General features: G+C 56.3%; 2 protein-coding genes across 2 annotated transcripts in view; both read right to left on the reverse strand.

Moving 5' to 3' along the window:
• LOC116738098 (transcription factor EB-like) overlaps window positions 1-8,607 on the reverse strand; it is a 49,790-nt gene extending 41,183 nt beyond the window's left edge. Inside the window, exon 1 of the mRNA XM_032593340.1 lies at window positions 8,345-8,607. The gene's annotated coding sequence lies outside the window, so the exon portion shown is untranslated. The remainder of the gene's footprint in view (window positions 1-8,344) is intronic.
• Window positions 8,608-9,959: 1,352 nt separating this feature from the next.
• On the reverse strand, window positions 9,960-18,690 carry PGC (progastricsin). Its single transcript, XM_030314556.2, has 9 exons — window positions 18,632-18,690; window positions 16,440-16,590; window positions 16,037-16,154; window positions 14,811-14,929; window positions 14,130-14,329; window positions 12,391-12,513; window positions 11,631-11,778; window positions 11,140-11,238; window positions 9,960-10,451 (listed from the first exon to the last, which is right to left on the reverse strand). Exons 1-9 carry the CDS (start codon window positions 18,688-18,690, stop codon window positions 10,299-10,301), a joined length of 1,170 nt encoding a protein of 389 aa, XP_030170416.1. The 3' UTR covers window positions 9,960-10,298.
• Between the last annotated feature and the right edge of the window lie 268 nt (window positions 18,691-18,958).

Consider the following 18,958-nt stretch of genomic DNA (forward strand, 5'->3'; position numbering starts at 1 on the left):
TCACGGGGCCGGAGTATCCGGAGATGCTCAGGGCTGTCCGTGGAGGGGCTCCCCCAGCTGGCCAGGGAGCCAGCTCTGGCTCCTTGCATCTCCCCACCACCACTTTGGGGGTGTCCCAGCCACTGCAAGCCCCTGGCTCCTCAAGGGCAGGGGGCTACCTCAGGCTGGGTGCCTTCACACCCACCTCACTCTGCCCTGGGTGAGATTCCTCTGGGCGCCCCCCTGCCCCCCCCCCCCGACAGCAGGGCTCAGAGATTCACACTGGGGAGGCACTGAAGGAGCCCTCTGAATACACCAAAAGGAGGGAGACAGAAAAAAGAAATTAAGAGGGAGAGAAGGGGTGAGAGAGCAGGAGAGAGAGACATACATGCATGGAGGGCCAATGTTCCACATGCAGTGGAAGTCAATGGAGGTAGAGAGGGATGAGGACGTGGGGAGCAGAGGAAAGGGGGAAGAAGGGATGATGCTGGAGGCGGGGGGAGCAGAATCACTGCCCCAGGCTCCTGGTCAATTCTTGGGGCTCAGCAACAGGGAGACCCAAAGAGGTCTGAGTGGTTGGGCCCAACTGAGCACCACATCCCCTATGGCCCAGGGCTTCCGAGTGCAGGTGGGTGGCCAGCCACCTCCCTGTGGCTCCTTCCCCCTTGCACTCAGCAGCCACTAGTCCTCCTGGAAGGAAGGACTCTGTCCAGGACTGAGGCTTCCCACGTCTGCAGAGGTGACTCCCAGGTAAGAGGACCCAGGGAGCAACAGAGCTGCCCTTTTGGGGGTCTGGAGGGTGCATAGGGCTGGCCAAGGTCTCCATGCTTGCATGAGCCCTTTTGTAAACTCTCTAGACCAAGGAAGAATGCTTTTCAGAGCAAAGAGCATACATTCATTTAGTATGTAATTCTGTACTATCTTAACACCAATCTGCCTTTCTCTGTCCTCTGGTTAGTGAAATTCCCAGTGAGGCTGTCAGCTTTGAGGGAGGAGCTGTGTTCTTATTCCCACCCACCCTGCTTGGCCGGCACAGTGTTAGCTACCCAGAAGGTGCTTAAGGCCATGGGGTGCCGGAGAGCCTCCCTCACGCTCCCCAGGCCTCAGTCCTCTACTCTCCAAAATATAGGGGTAGTAGTAGCCAGCTGGCTACTAAGCCTCCCAGCCCCACAGCCCCAGTCGGCCCACGGCAAAGCCAGCCAGCACCATGCTTCAGGGGCAGCTGAGAACACACCTGGCTAGAGCCAGGAGAGGACAAGACGCGACAGGGGCGGGACAGGATAGTGTGTCACCTCCTGGCCACTCCATACCTCTGTAGGGGGGCTGGGGCAGGTGCTGTCCCCAAACCAATGATAAACAAGGCAGAGGACAGGCTGTGACTTCCCTTGGCAAACAGGAGAAAACAAACCAGAGCCCCACCCCACAGACCCACTAGTAGAACCAGGGGTGGGGGGTGGGGGAGGGGTTGGCAGTGGGGGAGGGTGGCGAAGGGGGGTTGGGAGGGGTGGGGGGGCAGGGAGGTGCTGTTGGCAAACTCTCTACAGGAAGAGACAGATGGTCAGCCCCAAACCAGAGTGAGGCTGGACCTGGATCCTGGGGAGGGCAGGGACTGGGGGCAGAGCTCCTTCTTGTCCAGCTATGTACCTGTCCCTGAGTTTTAGTACGTGAAGTTGATACCCTGCCTGCAGGGCAGAGACCCTGAGTAAAGTGTTTGTTGTGTCCTCATTTCTGGGCACTTGATGGGGCTCAAGTCACACCCATTCACTCACTCACTCCACAAAGATTTACTGAGCACCCACTGTATACCGGGTTCTCTTCTAAGCACTGGGGATAGGGCACCTCTTCTCGCCTCCCACTGGGGTTTGCCCCAGCTCATCCAGCTTCCAAGGAAGGAACAGCCCCAAGAGCCCAGGGGTGAACCCCCAAGGTGGCCTGACTATCTGCTGTCCTGAAGGCCCAAGTCCTCCTAGAAGATGATGGAGACACCCTTACATCCAACAGTGACACCTCCTCCTCCCTCCACCCTCCCAGCATCTCCAGTCTGAGGAAAGGAGAAGGGAACAGCTGCTTTTTGTGCATGTTTTATCATTTTTTAACTTTTTTTTTAACATTTATTTATTTGGGGGGGGAGAGAGAAAGAGAGAGAGAGAGAGCATGAGAGGGGGAGGGGCAGAGAGAGAGGGAGACACAGAATCTGAAGCAGGCTCCAGGCTCCAAGCTGTCAACACAGAGCCTGACTCGGGGCTCGAACCCATGAACCGTGAGATCATGACCTGAGCTGAAGTTTAACCCTTAACTGACTGAGCTACCCAGGCGTCCCTATCTTTTTTTTTTTTTTTTTTTTTTTTTTTTTTTTAGCAAGAAACACAATTCAAACAGTGATCCAATACTTGCCCACCATGGGGTAGAAAAGTAAAATAACATGATGGGTGTTTCTACAGCCTCATTTCAACAAAGTCAAGGGCCACTCTGGATGCCCCCCACCCCCACCCCGTGTTCCAGCAATGCCACTCTGGCTCCAAGCACTTTTGCAGGAGGAGCTTTAGACCCTGCCCCGTGTTCTGATGACTCCTGGGGACAGTGCTGTCCTTTGTTATCCACCTCATCCCACTGTACTTAAGCAGCAATGATTTTCTGAGCACTTGTCCCAGAGGGTCTTGTGCCAAGACCACAAGGCTGGACAGTGGTCAGTTTAATGGGAGGTGGGGGCAGGGAGGCAGAGTGGGCAAGGCAGGCCGATTATACCAGGGACTGGCGGTCACCAAATGGTTTCACAGTGGTCCCTGCCTCGTGGGACCTGGCTTCAGAAAGGAGACAGACCTAAGAGGCCCAAAGCAATCAGAGACCCAGGAGACAGAAAGCTCTTGGCTGGGTAGCTACAAAGCAGCGGGTTCTCAGAGTGTGGTCTGGGGACCAGCAACATTAGCATCTATCTCCCAAGGACTCATCCGAAATACAAATTCCAGACCTACTGGAATTTGCAGACCTACTGATTCCAGACCTACTCAATCAGGAACCCTGGTGGTAAAGCCTAGCGATTTGTGTCTTAACAACTTCTCCAGGCGATTCTGATGCCCAAATTTGAGAGCCACAGCCTTGGAGAAAGGGCATCAGAATCATTTGGGGAATTTTTTTAAACTTTATTTATTTATTTTGAGAGAGAAAGGGAGATCACATGAACAGAGAGGGCAGAGAGAGAGGAGAGAGAGAATCCCAAGCAGGCTCTGCACAAACCATGAGATCATGACCTGAGCTGAAATCAAGAGTCAGGCATTCAACCAACTGAACCACTCAGATACCCCCATTTGGGGAATTTTTAACATATTGATGCCAAGGCTCCTCCTTCAAGAGTCACATGCTCTCTCTCTCTCTCTCTCTCTCTCTATATATATATATATATATATATATATGATGGACTGAGGATTTGGACAGGGGGAGGGGCGCAGAGGAGTGTGTATTAGGAGAAGGGACCAGCATGAACAAGGGCTGGGAGGAGGAAATATGGACTATGGATTTCTGGCAAGTCTGCTAGAATTAGGGATTAATCCCCATGGCATCACATTTTACTTTAGGGTCTCTGCCATTGGGAGAAAAGCCAACAAGGAGGCTTGCCCCCAAGGAAGCTGGAGGGGGGCAGGCATGGTCAGACGTCCCTTCTCCCCTCCTCCTCATGCCCACACTTAAGGGCCAGGAAAGAAAGCTGGTGATGACTCTGCCTCTTGCTTCTGCCCCTCTCAGCTACCCTCTGCTGTCACCCCCTGCCCCGTCGCCCCACAGTAAAGCACTTCCTGTGGGCACAACAAGTCCCAGATCCTGCCCTGTTGCTGGGATATCATGGCTGCCTTCGGTCACACTGCAGCCAAGAGGATCTGTACATCTGGTGCAGAGGGGAGGAGGGGCAGGCAGCAGAAGTGCAGGGGAAAGCCATGGGTCAGGAATGGGGAGTAAGTGGCCAAGCCAGATGCTACCCAAGGAATCCCCAGGACCAGGGCCAGGGCAGGGTGGGGCAGGGGTGCCAGAGATGCTGCAAGCATTGCCAAGTTCCCTCTGCTACCTTGTCAAATGTAGAGACCAGGTGTGGTCAACAGGGAACAGTGGGGGTTGCGGCCAGGGAAGCCATAAAGCGCCCCCCGTAAGGCATTTCGTTTGAGGATGTCAGACGTGCGGCGGAATCCTGCTTGCAACCCATAGGTCTTTTTTTTTTTTCTTCACTGGAGCTCTCTATGCCTCCATTTCCTCACTTGGAAATGAGAAATAAAGAAATAAATGAGCCGTAAGAGTCCATTATGATAACACTTTTTTGAGCATGACACCATTCGAGGTCCTGTACATGCAGCGTGCAGCAGAATACTTAGCCCTCACTATAGCACTGTTAGTCTGGGTGTGCAAACAGAGGCACAGCAGGGTTAAGCAGCTCGCCCAGGGCCACACAGCTGGTAAGTGGCAGAGGTGGGATTTCAAGCCAAACAGCCTAGCCCCAGAGCTCATGCTCTTAACAATCTCCTGGCTAGGTGGCACTTAGCTAGTGCTCAGTACATGCTGGCTGTGACTATGTCCCAAGAAAAACTGGCTGGTCACACCACCAGGGCCAGCCTATAGCTACAACTCTACTGAGTGGACTTCAGCAGTACCCCCTACCCCACCCCCCACCACACACACACACACACACACACACACACGACACGTCCCTCCCTTTTGGAAGCCTCTCCTGTCCAGGTGCCTTTGCCAAAGATAGGTAGAGGGTTCACATTGGAGGGCACCCCACAGATGATCTAGGTACACAGATGTGGAAACTGAGGCTGAGAGGAGCAGGGACCTGCCCCAGCCACATAGCCTGTCAGTGAGAGGACACCAGTATGCTCACGACTTTGGCCGCAGCTCATTCTCCCTCCATAGCTGCTACAGACTTGTCCCCACATCTGAGTAAACACGTGCCTAGTGAGGGCTTTGCTGTAAGTTAATGTGTGAGGTTACCAAGGAGACCCAGGAAGCCTGGTCTGAACTCCTCTCCCCGGACAGGTCGGGAGAGCTCTCGGCACAGAACTCTGGTCACCTGTGTCAGCAGCTCAGCAGCACTGCCGGGAGACAGGTGCAGTCCTGGGGCAGAGGCCTCAGCAAGCTCCCACCCCTGCTCAGAGCAGGACACCCTGTTGGGGAAGAGAAGGTTGCCAGACCACCCTCTGCCCACCTTTTCAGACAGAATGCCTAAGAAACCCTGAAGTGGTCTTCTTTAGAGATTGAGAACATGGATTTTGGAGTCACTTGGGCCCAGGTTAGAATCTCTACCACTCTGCAGCTGTGTGACTTCAGGCAACTTGCTTAACTTCTCTGAATCTATGTAATGAAAACAATCATCCCTACTTCATTCCAAAGAGCAAACACACAATATAAATGTTGGCAACTATTGTTTATAACTTTATTAGGATATTGTTCTATTAGAGCATAGAGACGAGATGAATATTCTAATAAAATATCGTGTGATACTCTCATAGACACACACGTACACAATTCATCTGTACACATGTATCTAGATACCTAGAATCTCATAACCACACACACAAAACTCGTATCAATCTCACTCACCCACAGTGGAACACACAGCAACCCTATGGACTCACCATGTACCAGGCAGTGCTCCACCCTGAATTCTCACAAGAGCCCAGAAGGAGCATGTGTTTGTCTCTCTCTTTTTTCAGATGAGGATATACACCTTACATGCATATGCACTTGCTGCATCCTGGGACGTGGACACTTCTAGCAGCACTGGAAATCCCGAACTCCCTCCCTCTGGAGCAGAGGAGGTCAACCCAATTTCCACGGTCATCTCGAGGGCAGCCCCAAGCTGGGCCCCAAGTGCTGACTGCCCTCCATCCCTAGGACAAAGGCCCAACCTGGCTTTCATGCTAGCTGCGGTTGGGGAACCCCCCTGCTGCCTGCTGCCGGTAGAAACCAAGTTGACTTTGAAAAGGAAGAGACAGAAGCCAGGGGGTGGCTGAGCCACTCCCTGTGGGGGCAGGTGCTAAGTAACTCTATAAACTCCAGCTAATGATACAATTACAGCCATAAACAAAGCTCCAAGAGGAATCAGGGCCAGAAGCCAGACCCTCAAAGGACAGCCAGGCCTGAAGGGTGGGAGGCTGAAAGGGGGCCTCACTGGCAATGGAGGTGGGCATTGGGTATCCCAGCATCCCAGGCCCCTGGATGGGCTCCTGCCTGCCCTAGCCCACCCCCTGTCCATCTGACTGTGAGTCACCCTGCCATCAGCCCCCGGAAGCCCGGCTAGTTTTCCATGAATGTAGTGTTCACCTGAGGGGATGTCCCCTGCCCCATGCCCTGCACCACTTCCGTGGGAGCTGGAATAGGATTCTGATTTGTCTGCACCTCGCAGAGGGCAAAATAGCACTGTAGCTGTAACAGGCCTTGTAAACTGTAAGTAACGTTGGCTCCCTTCCAGAGAAGCCAGCACAGAGTCACCCAAACGGCACTTCATTTACACTTTCTGGTTCCCAGTTCTCCCACCCCAGCAGCCGGGGGCGGGGCGGGGGGGGGCAGGCAGAAAGAAGGTGGCCAAGTAAATTGCTTTTACCCATGACTGGGTAAACTGAGGCATGGCACCAGCATACCAGCAGACTACCACGCAGGACTCTCCCCTCCATTGTGTCTAAGACTGGCCTTTATCGCTGGCATCTCTCCCCCGACTGTGATCTGCCTGAGGGCAGGGTCTAGAGGCTGTCCACCAGGCTGGGCACGGAGAAAGCCTCAGCGCGAACAGGCTAAGGAGCCAAGAACTACGTTCTGATCTGAGCCAACCGCATCTGGCCGCCCAAGAGGAAACCAGAGCTACCTCCTCCCCCCACCCCAAGAATTGCCAGGTCTTGGGCCAGTGGAATCTTGGACCGGGAGGGTGCAGGGGCCCGAGCCCACATCGGAGAAGTATCACTAAGGGCCTGCATCGGCCTTGCCCCTTCCCTGCTCAACTAAGACCCCTCACTCAGGGTGGGGTCTGGGCGGCAGTTAACACTTCTCCGGCGGACGCAAAGCCAAAGAAAGCACCGCATTCAACGCCAGTCCGAAACCGTTCGCGCCGAACAGTCCCCAGAACAGACGGGCGAGAGACTCCCGGCTGGAGTGGACTGTGATGGGAAGGGCTCCGCGGTGAGCGGCCGCCAGAGAGCGGGGAGGGGAGCTCCGGGCAGTGCGGACGCGCGTGCAGACGAGCCCCGCCCCGGGCGCCCTCCCTTCTTCCCCCCTGTGCGCGGGGCTGGGGCACGCCAGGCGGCTGCGGCGCGAACCTGCTCGCGCAAACCGGAGCAGCTCGGGGCAGCCGTGCGTGAAGCCAGAACCCCTGGCCGAGAAGGGGCCAAGGGGCGGGAACGGAGCTGACATCAACCCTCTCCCTTCAAGGAGGGAAGTGCACGCGCGGCGCCCGCGTAGCTGACCCGGGTTCGGGGAGGTGGGGAGAAGACTGAGCGCGGACTTAGGGGGCGGGGCAGCATGGGGTTGGGCGGTGCGAACTAAGGGAATAAGGGGAAGGGGGCGTGTTTTCCGGGATTCGGGACCTAGAAGGTGGGGGGTACTCGGGGACGGGCAGATGGCCGGGAGCTCCCGGGAAAGTAAAAAGAGGGGCGCGCGGAGGGCGAGCTCTGGGCTTGGGGCTCCCACAGGTCGGGGAATAATGCAAGGAGGAGAAAAAGACAGAGCTCAGGGATACCAGGGGACGCGGGCAGCGGCGGCTTCTTCAAGACACCGAGGGAGAAGAAGGGACGGGAAGGGGGGTGGGGAGGATGGTACTTCCACCCGCCCCCCTCCAGCCCGGGGGCGTGGCGCCGCCCCGGCCCTCCCACTCCCCCGGACCATCCAGGTTGGGCCTGGCCGGGCCAGACTCGGCCCCCGCACACCTCCCGGGCCTCCGGCGCCGTCCCCCGTACCACCCGCCCCAACCGCCTCCGGTGGAGAAGGAGTAGGCGCAAGGCCCACACGTCCCTCAAACTTGTTGCAAGTTCACTCCCACGCCTCCCGCCCCTTCGACTCCCAGCTCCGGAGCCGGGAAGGCCCATGCCCGCCCCGGCCCCTCCCGCCTGGTTACATAAGGTCGCAGAGAAGCCGCCCCCGGCCCGGGCCTGCAGTGAGGGGCCGGAGGAGTTCCTGGGCTCGGCGGGCAGCGCCGCTCCGGCCATGTGCCCAACGTCTCGGGCTAGACGGACAGCGGGGCGGGTGGCGGCGCGGCGCACACACTCCCTCTCCCCTCTTCAGCCGGCGCCCCCATCCACCCACCTGTCTCCCGGACCCACAGAATCAGGGCGGGGGAGCCTGGGTCCGGGGTTCCCAGCCTTCCGCTCACCCTTTGGCCCTCGGTCCCTCTCACCTATCTCTGAAGGTCAATCCGTCCGCCGCCTGTCCCCCGCGGCTCCGGCAACTTGTCCCAAGTTCAGGTGTCCGGCCCGCGAGCTGCGCCTGCCGCCCCCTCCCGGACTCCTCCGGCTCCGCGCCACCGGGAAGGCCCGCCCTGCCCGCCCTTTCACGCTGCCGTCGGCGCCGCCGCCGCTCCCTATGTCCAGCCCGCGGCCGCCGCCTCCGCTGTCACCGAGCCCCGCGTCCGGCGCCAGGGCTCCCACTGTCAATCCGCACCCACTTCCCGCCGCGCCCGGCAGAGGGCAGCACACGCCCCCCGCGGTCCCGCCCCGCCCTGCTCCGCCCCTCGAGGGCCTACCGCGGCGCCCGCGGGGAAATGTAGTCCCTCCCGTCGGTTCTGCCAGGCACGCCGGGATTTGTAGTCCCACTCTGCGGGCCCTGGCCTGGGTACGGGGGACTTGGCATTTAACTTGGAACTTATGTCGCACTTCGTTTCTGCCCCTTTTGCAAGTTTTTTTCTCTTCTCAGTCAGTGATGCCACGCACTCCAGCTCCCTATGTACACCCTGTGGCCTCTCTGACCCCAAGGAGAGGCCTGCAGGAGGCTGTCTTGCCTGGAGTCTAGGAAGGATATAGGGTCCCAGATAGTGTGCTGTTGCTATAGAAACTACTGCATGGCAAACCTCAGTTTCCCTCATGTTTGGGAGTGGAATGCCAGACTTGGATCTCGTGCTTTCACCCCTGCACCTGAACATAAGGGACAAGGCTGGGGTCAGGCTGATCAAGGACAGCATGGAAAAATATGTCCAAGGAGCCTCCCTCCCTCCCATTATGAGTTTTCCAATTATACGCCTCCTCAAGCCTCATCAGTCCTACCTGGCTGGTGACCCCCACCACCATGCTACAGGGAAACATTTTGCAGATCTACTTCATGTCATTCCCCTGTTGGAAGTTACATAGCTCTGAGCTACCCTTCTCTGCTTTCCCCACTTCCTCCTCTGCCTAGTACCACGTAGCCCCAGATCTGTGGGTCTTTGGCGGGTGGCTCCTAAGGAGAACAGGAATGAAATCTAGAGGGAGAAAACATCTCTTGTTCACTTCGTTACAACAAATGGGCTTGATTTCCCGGTGATTCCAAGTAGCTATTGCTCTTGTCCACAATTAAGGGCCAGTCCTTCTTCAAACAGACCCTTGGGGCGTAAGGGTCTAGGTGTAAATATGATCAGTTTCGCTCAACCCAGACCTTCTGACGCCCTCTTGGAAACAGGTTCTGGTAGCATCACCCTCCTCCCGGAAGGACCCATGATTGCCACGAGTGCACACAGGCATCCAGCATCTCTCAGAAATTCCCAGTGCAAACCTGATCACAGGTGAGGAGCCAAAGGCCTAGGTGTAGGATGCATTGGAAACCCCAGTCACAGTGCTAGAAAACTTGCCTGGGGTGATTCTGGTGGTCATTCTGTCAATTAAGTCAGCGGAGCATTTTGGGTGGTTGGGGTAAGGCCCCTTGACCCATCACAAAGGAATGCCCTGCTTCAATGTCAACTACCACTGTCTTCTCTCTCCAGAGACAAGCTGTGAAGAGACTCCAATCTCTGAGGGGTAGAGGGACCATTCCCCGAGCCCTACCTCATGCCCCATCCCTCTTAGAATCTCAGTAACCCTCCTCCCCCCTCCCACCCCCGGCCACCACAAACCTCCTAGCCGCTCAGGGAGAACACGGTCCAGTAGAGGCAAATCTACGCCTGACTCCCACTCTTCCCCCCCATTCTTGTGATAGGAGCTGCCTTACAGGCCACAACTGCCCTCTAAAAACAACACGCTGGCCAACATGGAAAAGAACTATTTATTATGAGAGAAAACCCAAAATCTAGAAAAAGAAGGCTGAGTCCAGAGAAGAAGCACACAGAGAAGCTCGGGGTGGGGGATCTAGAGGAAGAAGGGAGCCCAGGCGTCCAGGCACTCAGTCTAGGCGGCAACGGCAAAGCCCACCCTCTTGTTGCCAATGTCGAAGATGGAATAGTAGGACCTGAGGAAGACGTCCCCGAGGATCCACAGGGGCTGGCCACTGCTAGAGGGCAGGTAGGTGGCCTGGACTCTAATGGCACAAATGTCATTTCCCTGCACAGAAGGGTAGCACACATTCACTCATGCATGGACAGAGCCCTGCTCAGCCCTGAGCCCCAGGCCGGGAGCACAAACGCAGAAATGAGTGAGCCAGACGTTCTGCCCTTGAGGGCTCACAGGCCAACTGAGCCCCCAGAGCTGGGGCGGTGGGAGAGAGGTCTGGAATGGGTAAATGCACACTGCGGTAACCATCTATAGTCTCCTCTCCCCAGGTTCCCCTCCGCCTCTCTTTTGCTCCCCATTTGGAGTAGGTCAGCCTGGTTGGCAAAGCCTTGAAGCCAGCCCAACTTGGCTTCCAAACCTAGCTTCACGCTGGCTCTGGAGCCTTGTGTCAGTGTCTTACCCTCTCTGAACCTCCAAGTTTTCACTTGTAAAATAGAAATTAGCGCCTCCCTCCTTGAATGCTGTGACATCCCGGTGGGACAGCATAGGCAAACAGGGCTGACTCTAGCTAGTGCACCACAAACAACCCAGTGTCCCTCCACACTGATTAATAATAATAATAAATAACAGATGACACTCTTCTGTGTCACAGCCTCGTGCCCGAGAAGGGGTTTGGAATCGGTGGGTGGACAACGTGAGGCAGCATTGCCAGGAGCTGGGAAATGGCACGTGGTGAGGAGACCCAGCGCTTCCGGCTCCCAGCCCCTCCTCACACCCAGTCACATCCCTGCAGACTTACTCTGAAGAGGTACGAGGAATATGGCAGGGAGAACTGCACACGATTGATGAGGAAGGTCAAGGTGGGCAGGCTCTGGACGTTGTTACAGTCCACCATAAACTGCAGAGAGGAACGGGGCCCAAGGGTCTCATCGTCCACATCAGAGGACCTGCCAGCCCCACCTCAGCCACCTCGGCCCCACATTCCAGCTCTCTTGCTCTTACTCCCAAGCCTGGCAAGTGTTGAACCAGTTTCCTTTGAGGAGCTGAAGCTCCAAGGAAATTTTGCTGAGTAGTAACCTCCCCATGTCCCCTCAGGACAAAGTGCCAGCCCCCCCTGAATCCGCCTCCGGGCCCACAGCCCCAGGCATCCCAGAGCCCCCCACCTCCAGTGCTTCAGGGCAGCTAGAAGCATGGAGGCCAAGAGTTGGGCTGTTCCTGTGCCGGAGGAGGATCATAAATGCCTCCTGGAGGGTCTCTCTAAAAGAAGGGGGATGTCTCCACCAGACGCACCTGTCCATACTGGTCCGCCTGAGCCCCTGTAGCCTGCAGAAGGTAACTCAGGTACTGCTGGGGAACCGTGAGCAGAGATGTACCTGTGTCCACGATGGCCTCGCAGCCCTGGGAGCACCAGCCGGTGGCATGGCCACCAATGAGGAACCTGAAGGTGAAGAGACGAACCCCCTCAGCACCCCCAGCTCAGGGCAGCTGGGAAGTGGGCTTTCCCCACCACTGAGGGACAGACAGCTACAGCCGTAGAATCAAGGTGCACCTCAGAAAAGTAGGACTCTGCAGAGGTCAATCCAGCCATCCCCCTGACTTACACCATACCAGACTCTACCCAAAGCCACCTAACAGGTCATGGAATGTCTTTCTTACCAGTTCCAAGGAAGGTTCTAGAAACACTGAAAGCCGGGGTCACTGATTCTTTGTGAGTACGTTGAGCACATTGATCCCCCCACATACATCCCAGTTTCTAATCTCTAAGCACATAGTGTTGGACCACAGGGTCTATGTTTGGAATTCTAAGACCTACCCTGTATGTCGCCCCCACCCCACCCCATTTTTCCAGGCTGAGCTGGACCTTCGATCTCCAGCAGAGGACAGCTGTAGCTTTGTGGGGACAGGCCTCAGAGGTCCTCTATCCCCACCTGCCAGCAGTACCTTCCTGTGTGTGTCCATCTCTGTGTATTTGTGTGTGTGTGTGTGTGTGTGTGTGACATGAAATGCCTCAAAGCCTGCCCACGTGCCTGGGACCCCACCATAGACTCACTCCTCAAAGCCAATCTGCCAGTAGCGCTCCTGGGTGACGGGGGCCCAGTAGATCGGACCCCTGTGCAGGCTGTGGTCGATCCCCCCGAATATGAGAACTGCTCCTTTCTGAGGGTTCATCTGTCTGCAGAAGGCAAAGAGAAGAGTGAGTCAGGGAATGACTATGGAAAAGATTTCCTACTGAGTAATCACTCTCAGAGGGAAATAGAGGTCCTGCCCTGGCTGCAGGCTGGGGTAGGGGGGTCCCCGAGGCGGGTCTGTGTCTCCCCCTCGGATTAGGGCTCCCTGACAGCATGGCTGTGTCTCTTCCCTCAGGCTGGGGCTCCCTGAGATTTGCTCTGTCTCCCCCATCAGACTCCCCGAAGGCAGGGCTGGGTCTGCCCGTCACAATGGGACTCCCCATGCTGTGTCTACCCCTCACACCGTGGAAGCCTGAGGGAAGGGACTTTTGTCCCCCTTTTTGACTGTAGCTCCAAGCTGAGCCCCTCAGCATTCCCATGCCTCAGGTTCCAGATACCGCTGCCCCACAAGGCCCTGCTTCAGGGAAAGCCACTGGTTGTATAGGTTCCCTGTGCACCCCCCTCCCCCCCACCCCACATGCCCTTCTCCTGTCCCTTCCGCTTCTTGCTGCTTGGTGTCATATGTCAGTGGGAGCCTGACACTGAGCCCCACTTGTCATTTTTCTACTGGGACCGGAGGGAGGTAGGTCCTTGGCAGAGAGGAAGGGAGGATTTTTCGTGTGTGTTTCAGCCTCCCCTGGTGGTTGAACCTGAGTGTGGAATTGGACAGAGTTCCTAAGGGCTAAACTCAAAGCTAATTGTAATCAGAGGTAGAGAGTTAAGTCCCCAACATTAGAAACAGAGTAATATTGTTGAAAGTCATAGTCAAGCGATTAAACCCCAGATAGCAGATGCTGACTATCTCCAGAAGGTGGCTGACTAGCTCTGGAGAGGAAAAGAAGGAAAGTCCATTCCAGGCCACTCACCCCTGCCCCCACCCTCTGGCTCCTGGGCCATCGCTTGTGTGTTGTGAGGAAAACAACTTGTCAGGGGCAAATGATGAAGGTAGACCAGAAGGCTCCAGGACGTGGCTAGAACAATAGATCAAAGGAGATGAGGCCATCGATTATTATACAAAAGAAGTGTCCAGGTAGAAAATATTGGCTCAGAAGGCAATGAGCTAATGGAGGCTCTGGGCAGCAGGTAAATCCAAGATGTATCGAGAATCAGCAGCCACACTCAAAGCTAAGTTCACCCAGAAGAGGGAAAGATTCTGACCTGGACTAGAGATGCAAAGAAAAGTCAGAGTGGGCTGGGGACAGACGCAGGGACGGGGGAAAGGGTGTGGAGTGAGGGACAGTTCAGAAGCCCAGGAAGAAGGGGCGCCTGGGTGGCTCAGTCAGTTAGGCGGCCGACTTCGGCTCAGGTCATGATCTCGTGGTCTGTGAGTTCGAGGCCCGCATCTGGCTCTGTGCGGACAGCTCGGATCCTGGAGCCTCCTTCGGATTCTGCGTCCCCACTCTCTCTCTACCACTCCCCCACTCGTGCTCTGTCTCGCTCTGTCTCTAAAAAATCAATGTTAAGAAGCCCAGGAAGAAAATGCTAGACACGGGAGTAGCTGGAGCCATTCCCTGATGGGAGCCCTCCAAACCCCAAAGCATTGAGCCTCACCCTTTTCCAGGGTCTGGGGGAAAACGGAGGGAGTTGCCTGGGAACTAAGGACACGCAAGCAGTTTCTTACCTGCCCAGGTAGAAGCTGAAGACTGGGCTGGAGAGGACGCCTGCCCGCAGCATGCCCTGCAGGGGGGTGGTGGTCCTACCCTCTGCCAGGGAAGGGAAGGCCAGGCCCATGATGCCATCAAACTTTGCATGGAGGAAATAGGGACTTGGCTCAAGCTCACTCAGGCCAAACTGCTGGCTGGGAACCTGGATGCTCTGGACCTGGAGGGGGCGCGGGGGATGAGAGGTGATAAGTGTAACTCTACCCACCTCCCCCAAACCTTCCCCCCGCAGAGGCTCCCTTGATCATCCCTCCATCGCCTTTGCCCCTTGCCTTCTTGACCGGTCTCACAAGAACCACTTTCACTCTCAAACGGCCTCACTGAGCCCTGCCGCCCCCCCCCCCCCGCCCCCGCCCTTCATCTTCCCTCAGCTTTAAGCCTCTTAAGGAGAGGACCAGGTGTCCTGGGAGCCTGGTACATGATTCAGTCAGGGAGGGCCGGGTGACTGCACGAAGGAGCCCTGGGGGGGTACTGATTTCCCGGCCTGTACGCAGTAAAGCACTAGGAGTTTTCCCATATTTTCCAGCATCTCCATCTGACCTCCCATGAGACGGTGAGGTCTGTGAGGTTCCAACCCGGCTCAGAGCCCCAGGGACAGTCCCCACATCCCGGGGCAGGGAGCACCCTGCCACGTGGCTCACCCTTAGAGTGTCATAGCCGTAGATGCCGCGGAGGCCGCCACTGCCGTATCGCACGGAGAAGATCTGCCCGTTGCTGGAGTAAGTAGAGGACGCGTTGGAGTTGAAGTGGGAGTGACCGGCTGCAGTGGGAGGGAGGGTTTGGGGAGGCAGGCTGGCAGGGGGAGGGAGGTCCACCTCTGTCCCAGCCTGTGCTCACATCCTGGGGCCTCAGCATCCCTGGCCACGGAGTCAAGGGGTGGCCAGCCAAGGGGGTTCCCAGCATTGGCCTCAAAGCCCCCTCTGATTTACAGACCCTTGGGGTGCCCTTTGACCGTGACCCTCCGGGGCAGGATGCATAGACTCCCTCTCCACCTCCCTGGTTCCCTTTATATCCCCACCCCACCCCCATCAGCTGTAGGAGCAGGTGAACCCCAGGGCATGCCCGCACTCCCCCCACCCTCGCCCCATCAAGAAACTGGTCACACCAGGAAGCTGAGAGATTAGGAACAAGGCCAACGAGGCATTCTTGGGAGAAAAAGTGTCAGGACCCACACCCCAAAGCTCTGGCAGGGACCAGGGCAGCCTTAAGGAGGGGAACCTGGCCTGTCTTGAAATACAGCTGCAAGGGGGTGCCCCGGTGGCTCAGTTGGTTGAGCGTCCGGCTCTTGATTTTCGCTCAGGTCATGAGCTCATGGTTCGTGCTATCAAGCTCGGGGTCGGGCTCTGCGCTGACAGTGTGGAGCCTGCTTAGGATCCTCTCCCTCCCTCTCTCTCTGCCCCTCCCCTGAATGCTCGATCTCTCTCTCTCTGTCTCTCAAAATAAATAAATAAAAACATTAAAAAAAAAGAAATACAACTACAATACAGGGACCACATCCTATACTGTTGTCCCATGTGTCTAGGGAGACTCTCAATGAGAACTTCGTGAAGAGTGGAGAGAGTGGAAGAGAAAGAATGTTGTAGATGCTGCTGGGAGGGAATGGCCTTGTCTGCAGTGAACAGAATGGAGCAGAGAGAAGTGGGCCGGACCGACCAGAAGGGTCAGGCTGGAGCAGGTGAAGGAACCCTCTGCACACGTGTGGGTGAGAGGGAAGGCAAAGTAATCACCCAGCTCCACGGCCGGCCTCTTCTCCTCTCTGTCTTGCACATGCCCCTTGATCCTGGCCAAGTCCCTGACTCTCAGGATGGAAGCGCCCCGACCTCACAGTCCCTCACCGGCCACCTGTCCTTGCAAGCCCAGCACTTACCACAGGCCTGGCTCTGGCAGTGGACAGAGGGCACCCACAGGCTGGAGGAACCAGTATCAAAAAGGACAAGGAAGTTCTGCGGAGGAGTCCCAATGCTGATCTCACCAAGGTAGAGACTCTGGGGGGGCCATGGGGCAGGCTGTTAGCTCTGCAGGGATCCAGGGACCCTCAGGCCCAGCCAGACCTCCATGGACGGAGCCCCTGCCCTATAACCCACACCAGAGGGAGAGGCCCGAACCTCGCTCCCGTACTTTCCCAGAACACAGAGCCCTTCAGGCCAGTCTGACAGGCCCCAGGGGCTTGATGGGAGGGTGCAAAGTAGATGGTGCAGCACACCCCCAGGGCCTGGCCTCAGACTTTGCCGGTAGAGAGAGGGAGCCCCAGGGAGGGCGTCAGGACTCACATCCAGGAAGGCCAGGGGCTCGTAGACGGCACTGAGGTTGCCAAAGTGGTACTTCTGCACAGGGTCGTGCTTGGGGGTCCTCAGGAACTCCCCCAGTAAGCCCTTCTTCTTCATGGTCTCCCAGAGGGACTCTCGTTTGCTCAGGGGGACTCTGCAGAGGGACTGGGGTCAGGACGGGGCCTCCCTCATTCCTACAGCACCTCTGATGGTCCCAGTCCCTTCTCCCCCCTACCCACCCGCCTCTCCATCTCCAGCCACATGCCCCAGACTCCCTGCTCCTCTGTCCCGTGTGCCCATCTGCTCTGGCTCCAGCTCTGGCCCTTTCTCTCTGTCTCTGTCTCTGTCTCTTTCTTTGGGTCTATCCCTCTGTCTCTTTCTCCCTCTGCCTCCCTCTTTGCCTCTCCCTCTCTTCTTTCAAAAATCTTCTCAGGACTTGTTCCAAGATTCAGAAAACAAATACCTCCACCCATGCCTGCCCACATCTCATCTCAAGGCTCCTCATCCTTCCCTGGCCCTCTGTTCTCAGGTATCCCATAAATTCCTTCCCAGAAAGGGGAGGGGACTTCGGCCATTACCCTTGGTAGGATATACGCTTTCTCTTTTATGTAAGCTCTGCGTGCAACGTAGGGCTTGAATTCAGGACCCCGAGATCAAGAGTTGCGTGCTCTACTGAGTACGCCAGCCAGGCAGCCCAGGATATGTGCATTTATAAGAAAGATTTCAGAGATGGCAGAGCTCCCCCCAGATCCTCTGCTATGGTGGTCCTCAGGCACCTGACCCCGGCTGATGTGACAGAGCATGGGTAGAGGGGACAGCACTAGACTGGGACTCAGAAGACAGGGGCCCAGGTCTGCCCACACTACTAATCCCCTAGCCTGGGGCTCATCACTGCTCTTCTCCAGACACCAGGCAATGCGGAAGTTGGCCTGGGTGGTCTGGGGCCCAGATCAGCTCTGGAATTGGAACTTCTGAGTTCTGGGCTTCTGCCCCCATCCCCTTGGCTGTCCTCCTCCAAGACCAGCTTGCTGTCATTACATAAGGGGCCTCTGTGGGTCCACCCAGGCTCGTTCCAGACTCCAGAAGTGCTGCTTCTTTCTTTTCTTTCCCCATCTGAATCCCCATTCCGTCAGGACCCCTCATTCTTCCGAAATTCTTAGCTACAGCCATTCACATTGAGCTGTGAAAACTGACGATTGCTTGGCTCACCATCTCGACAGAATTTGCATATCGCAAACAGATTTCTCAGAGGAGCTGGAGGCATCAGTCTTTAAGGGTCACATAGCAAGCAGTGTGCAGGCCGGGAGCGCTCTGGAGGTCCTGGACGCCACGCCTCCTGCTCCCTTTCTTCTGACACCTTACCTGGCACGTAGACATCACCTTGCCGCTGTTTCTGCTTCAATGATTGTGCCATCTGCGCTATAAATTTTGGGCCTTAAGGCAATTTTTAGCAAATGTCTGCCTATCCAGAAATAATCGTTCCTTTCTGCAGGAGGAAAGCAATCCTGCCATCCGGGGTCTGTTTGGACAGCAGTCACCCTTACTACCCTGTGCCGGGTCCTTCTTTTCTCATCAGAGGGGAAAGCGCTTCTGCTTTTCCCTTCGCCCAAAAGTGCAACCACCAACAGAATTAAGTCTGCAGAAAGGCATGTGGCCCCAAGTTAAAGATTACAGGGGAAAACCCCAGGATGCTGAAGACAATGAAAACAAAGCCCAGGAGAACAAGAAATGAATTAGCCCCCGCAATCACAAGGTGTGCGGCCTCTGCTTTTGTTACCAGAGATAGCATCACTCACACAAATTGCTGAGATGTTTTGCAGATCCAGACCAGGGAAGGGAATGACCACCCAGTCACAGTTGATGAAACCGGACAGACCAGGGCCGGAAAGACAAGTCAATCAGTCCTGAAGTTGACCCGATCCCTGACCCATCAGAAGAACCCACGACTCTCAGCCCCCTACCCTGCGTTCAGCATTAGCGCCCCGTTCTCTGAGTGGTGTAACACCAGTAAAGAAGCCTGTCTTTCTTCACCGTGAATGCTCAGTGTCTGTCTGTTGTAAAGGCTTGCTGGGCATCTAATGGACAAACTCTCCTTTGGTTCAGTTGTAGACGTTTCCTGAGGGCAAAAGTTGTAGCCCCTTCTGCCTCGGACGCCCCAACCCACACCTGCTCCGGCAGCCAGGCCCCAGACTCACTTGACCACTGCGGCCTCCAAGAGCTGGAGGCTGGCCAAGGCCACCACCATCCACTTCATGGTTCTTGTTCCCAGCTGGCCACAGAGGGAGAGCCACTCCAAGTTGACTGTTGCAGTGGAGGGAAGGCCCTGAGCACTCCTTCTGCCTTTATACCCCCCGGGATCGAGCCCAGTCCCTGCCTCCCGGCCCTAGGCAAAAGTGTGACCTCAATCCCGAGTGCACCCTGTGCTCCGGGTGTCTGTGGTTTCTGTGCATTTTCCCTCTGGAGGGTGGCCACAGAGCACTTTCTTCTTCTGCACTTTTTAATACAAGCAGAGGACGCCAAAC

Source organism: Lynx canadensis, chromosome B2 (genome assembly GCF_007474595.2).
Source record: "Lynx canadensis isolate LIC74 chromosome B2, mLynCan4.pri.v2, whole genome shotgun sequence".
Lineage (NCBI taxonomy): Eukaryota > Metazoa > Chordata > Mammalia > Carnivora > Felidae > Lynx > Lynx canadensis.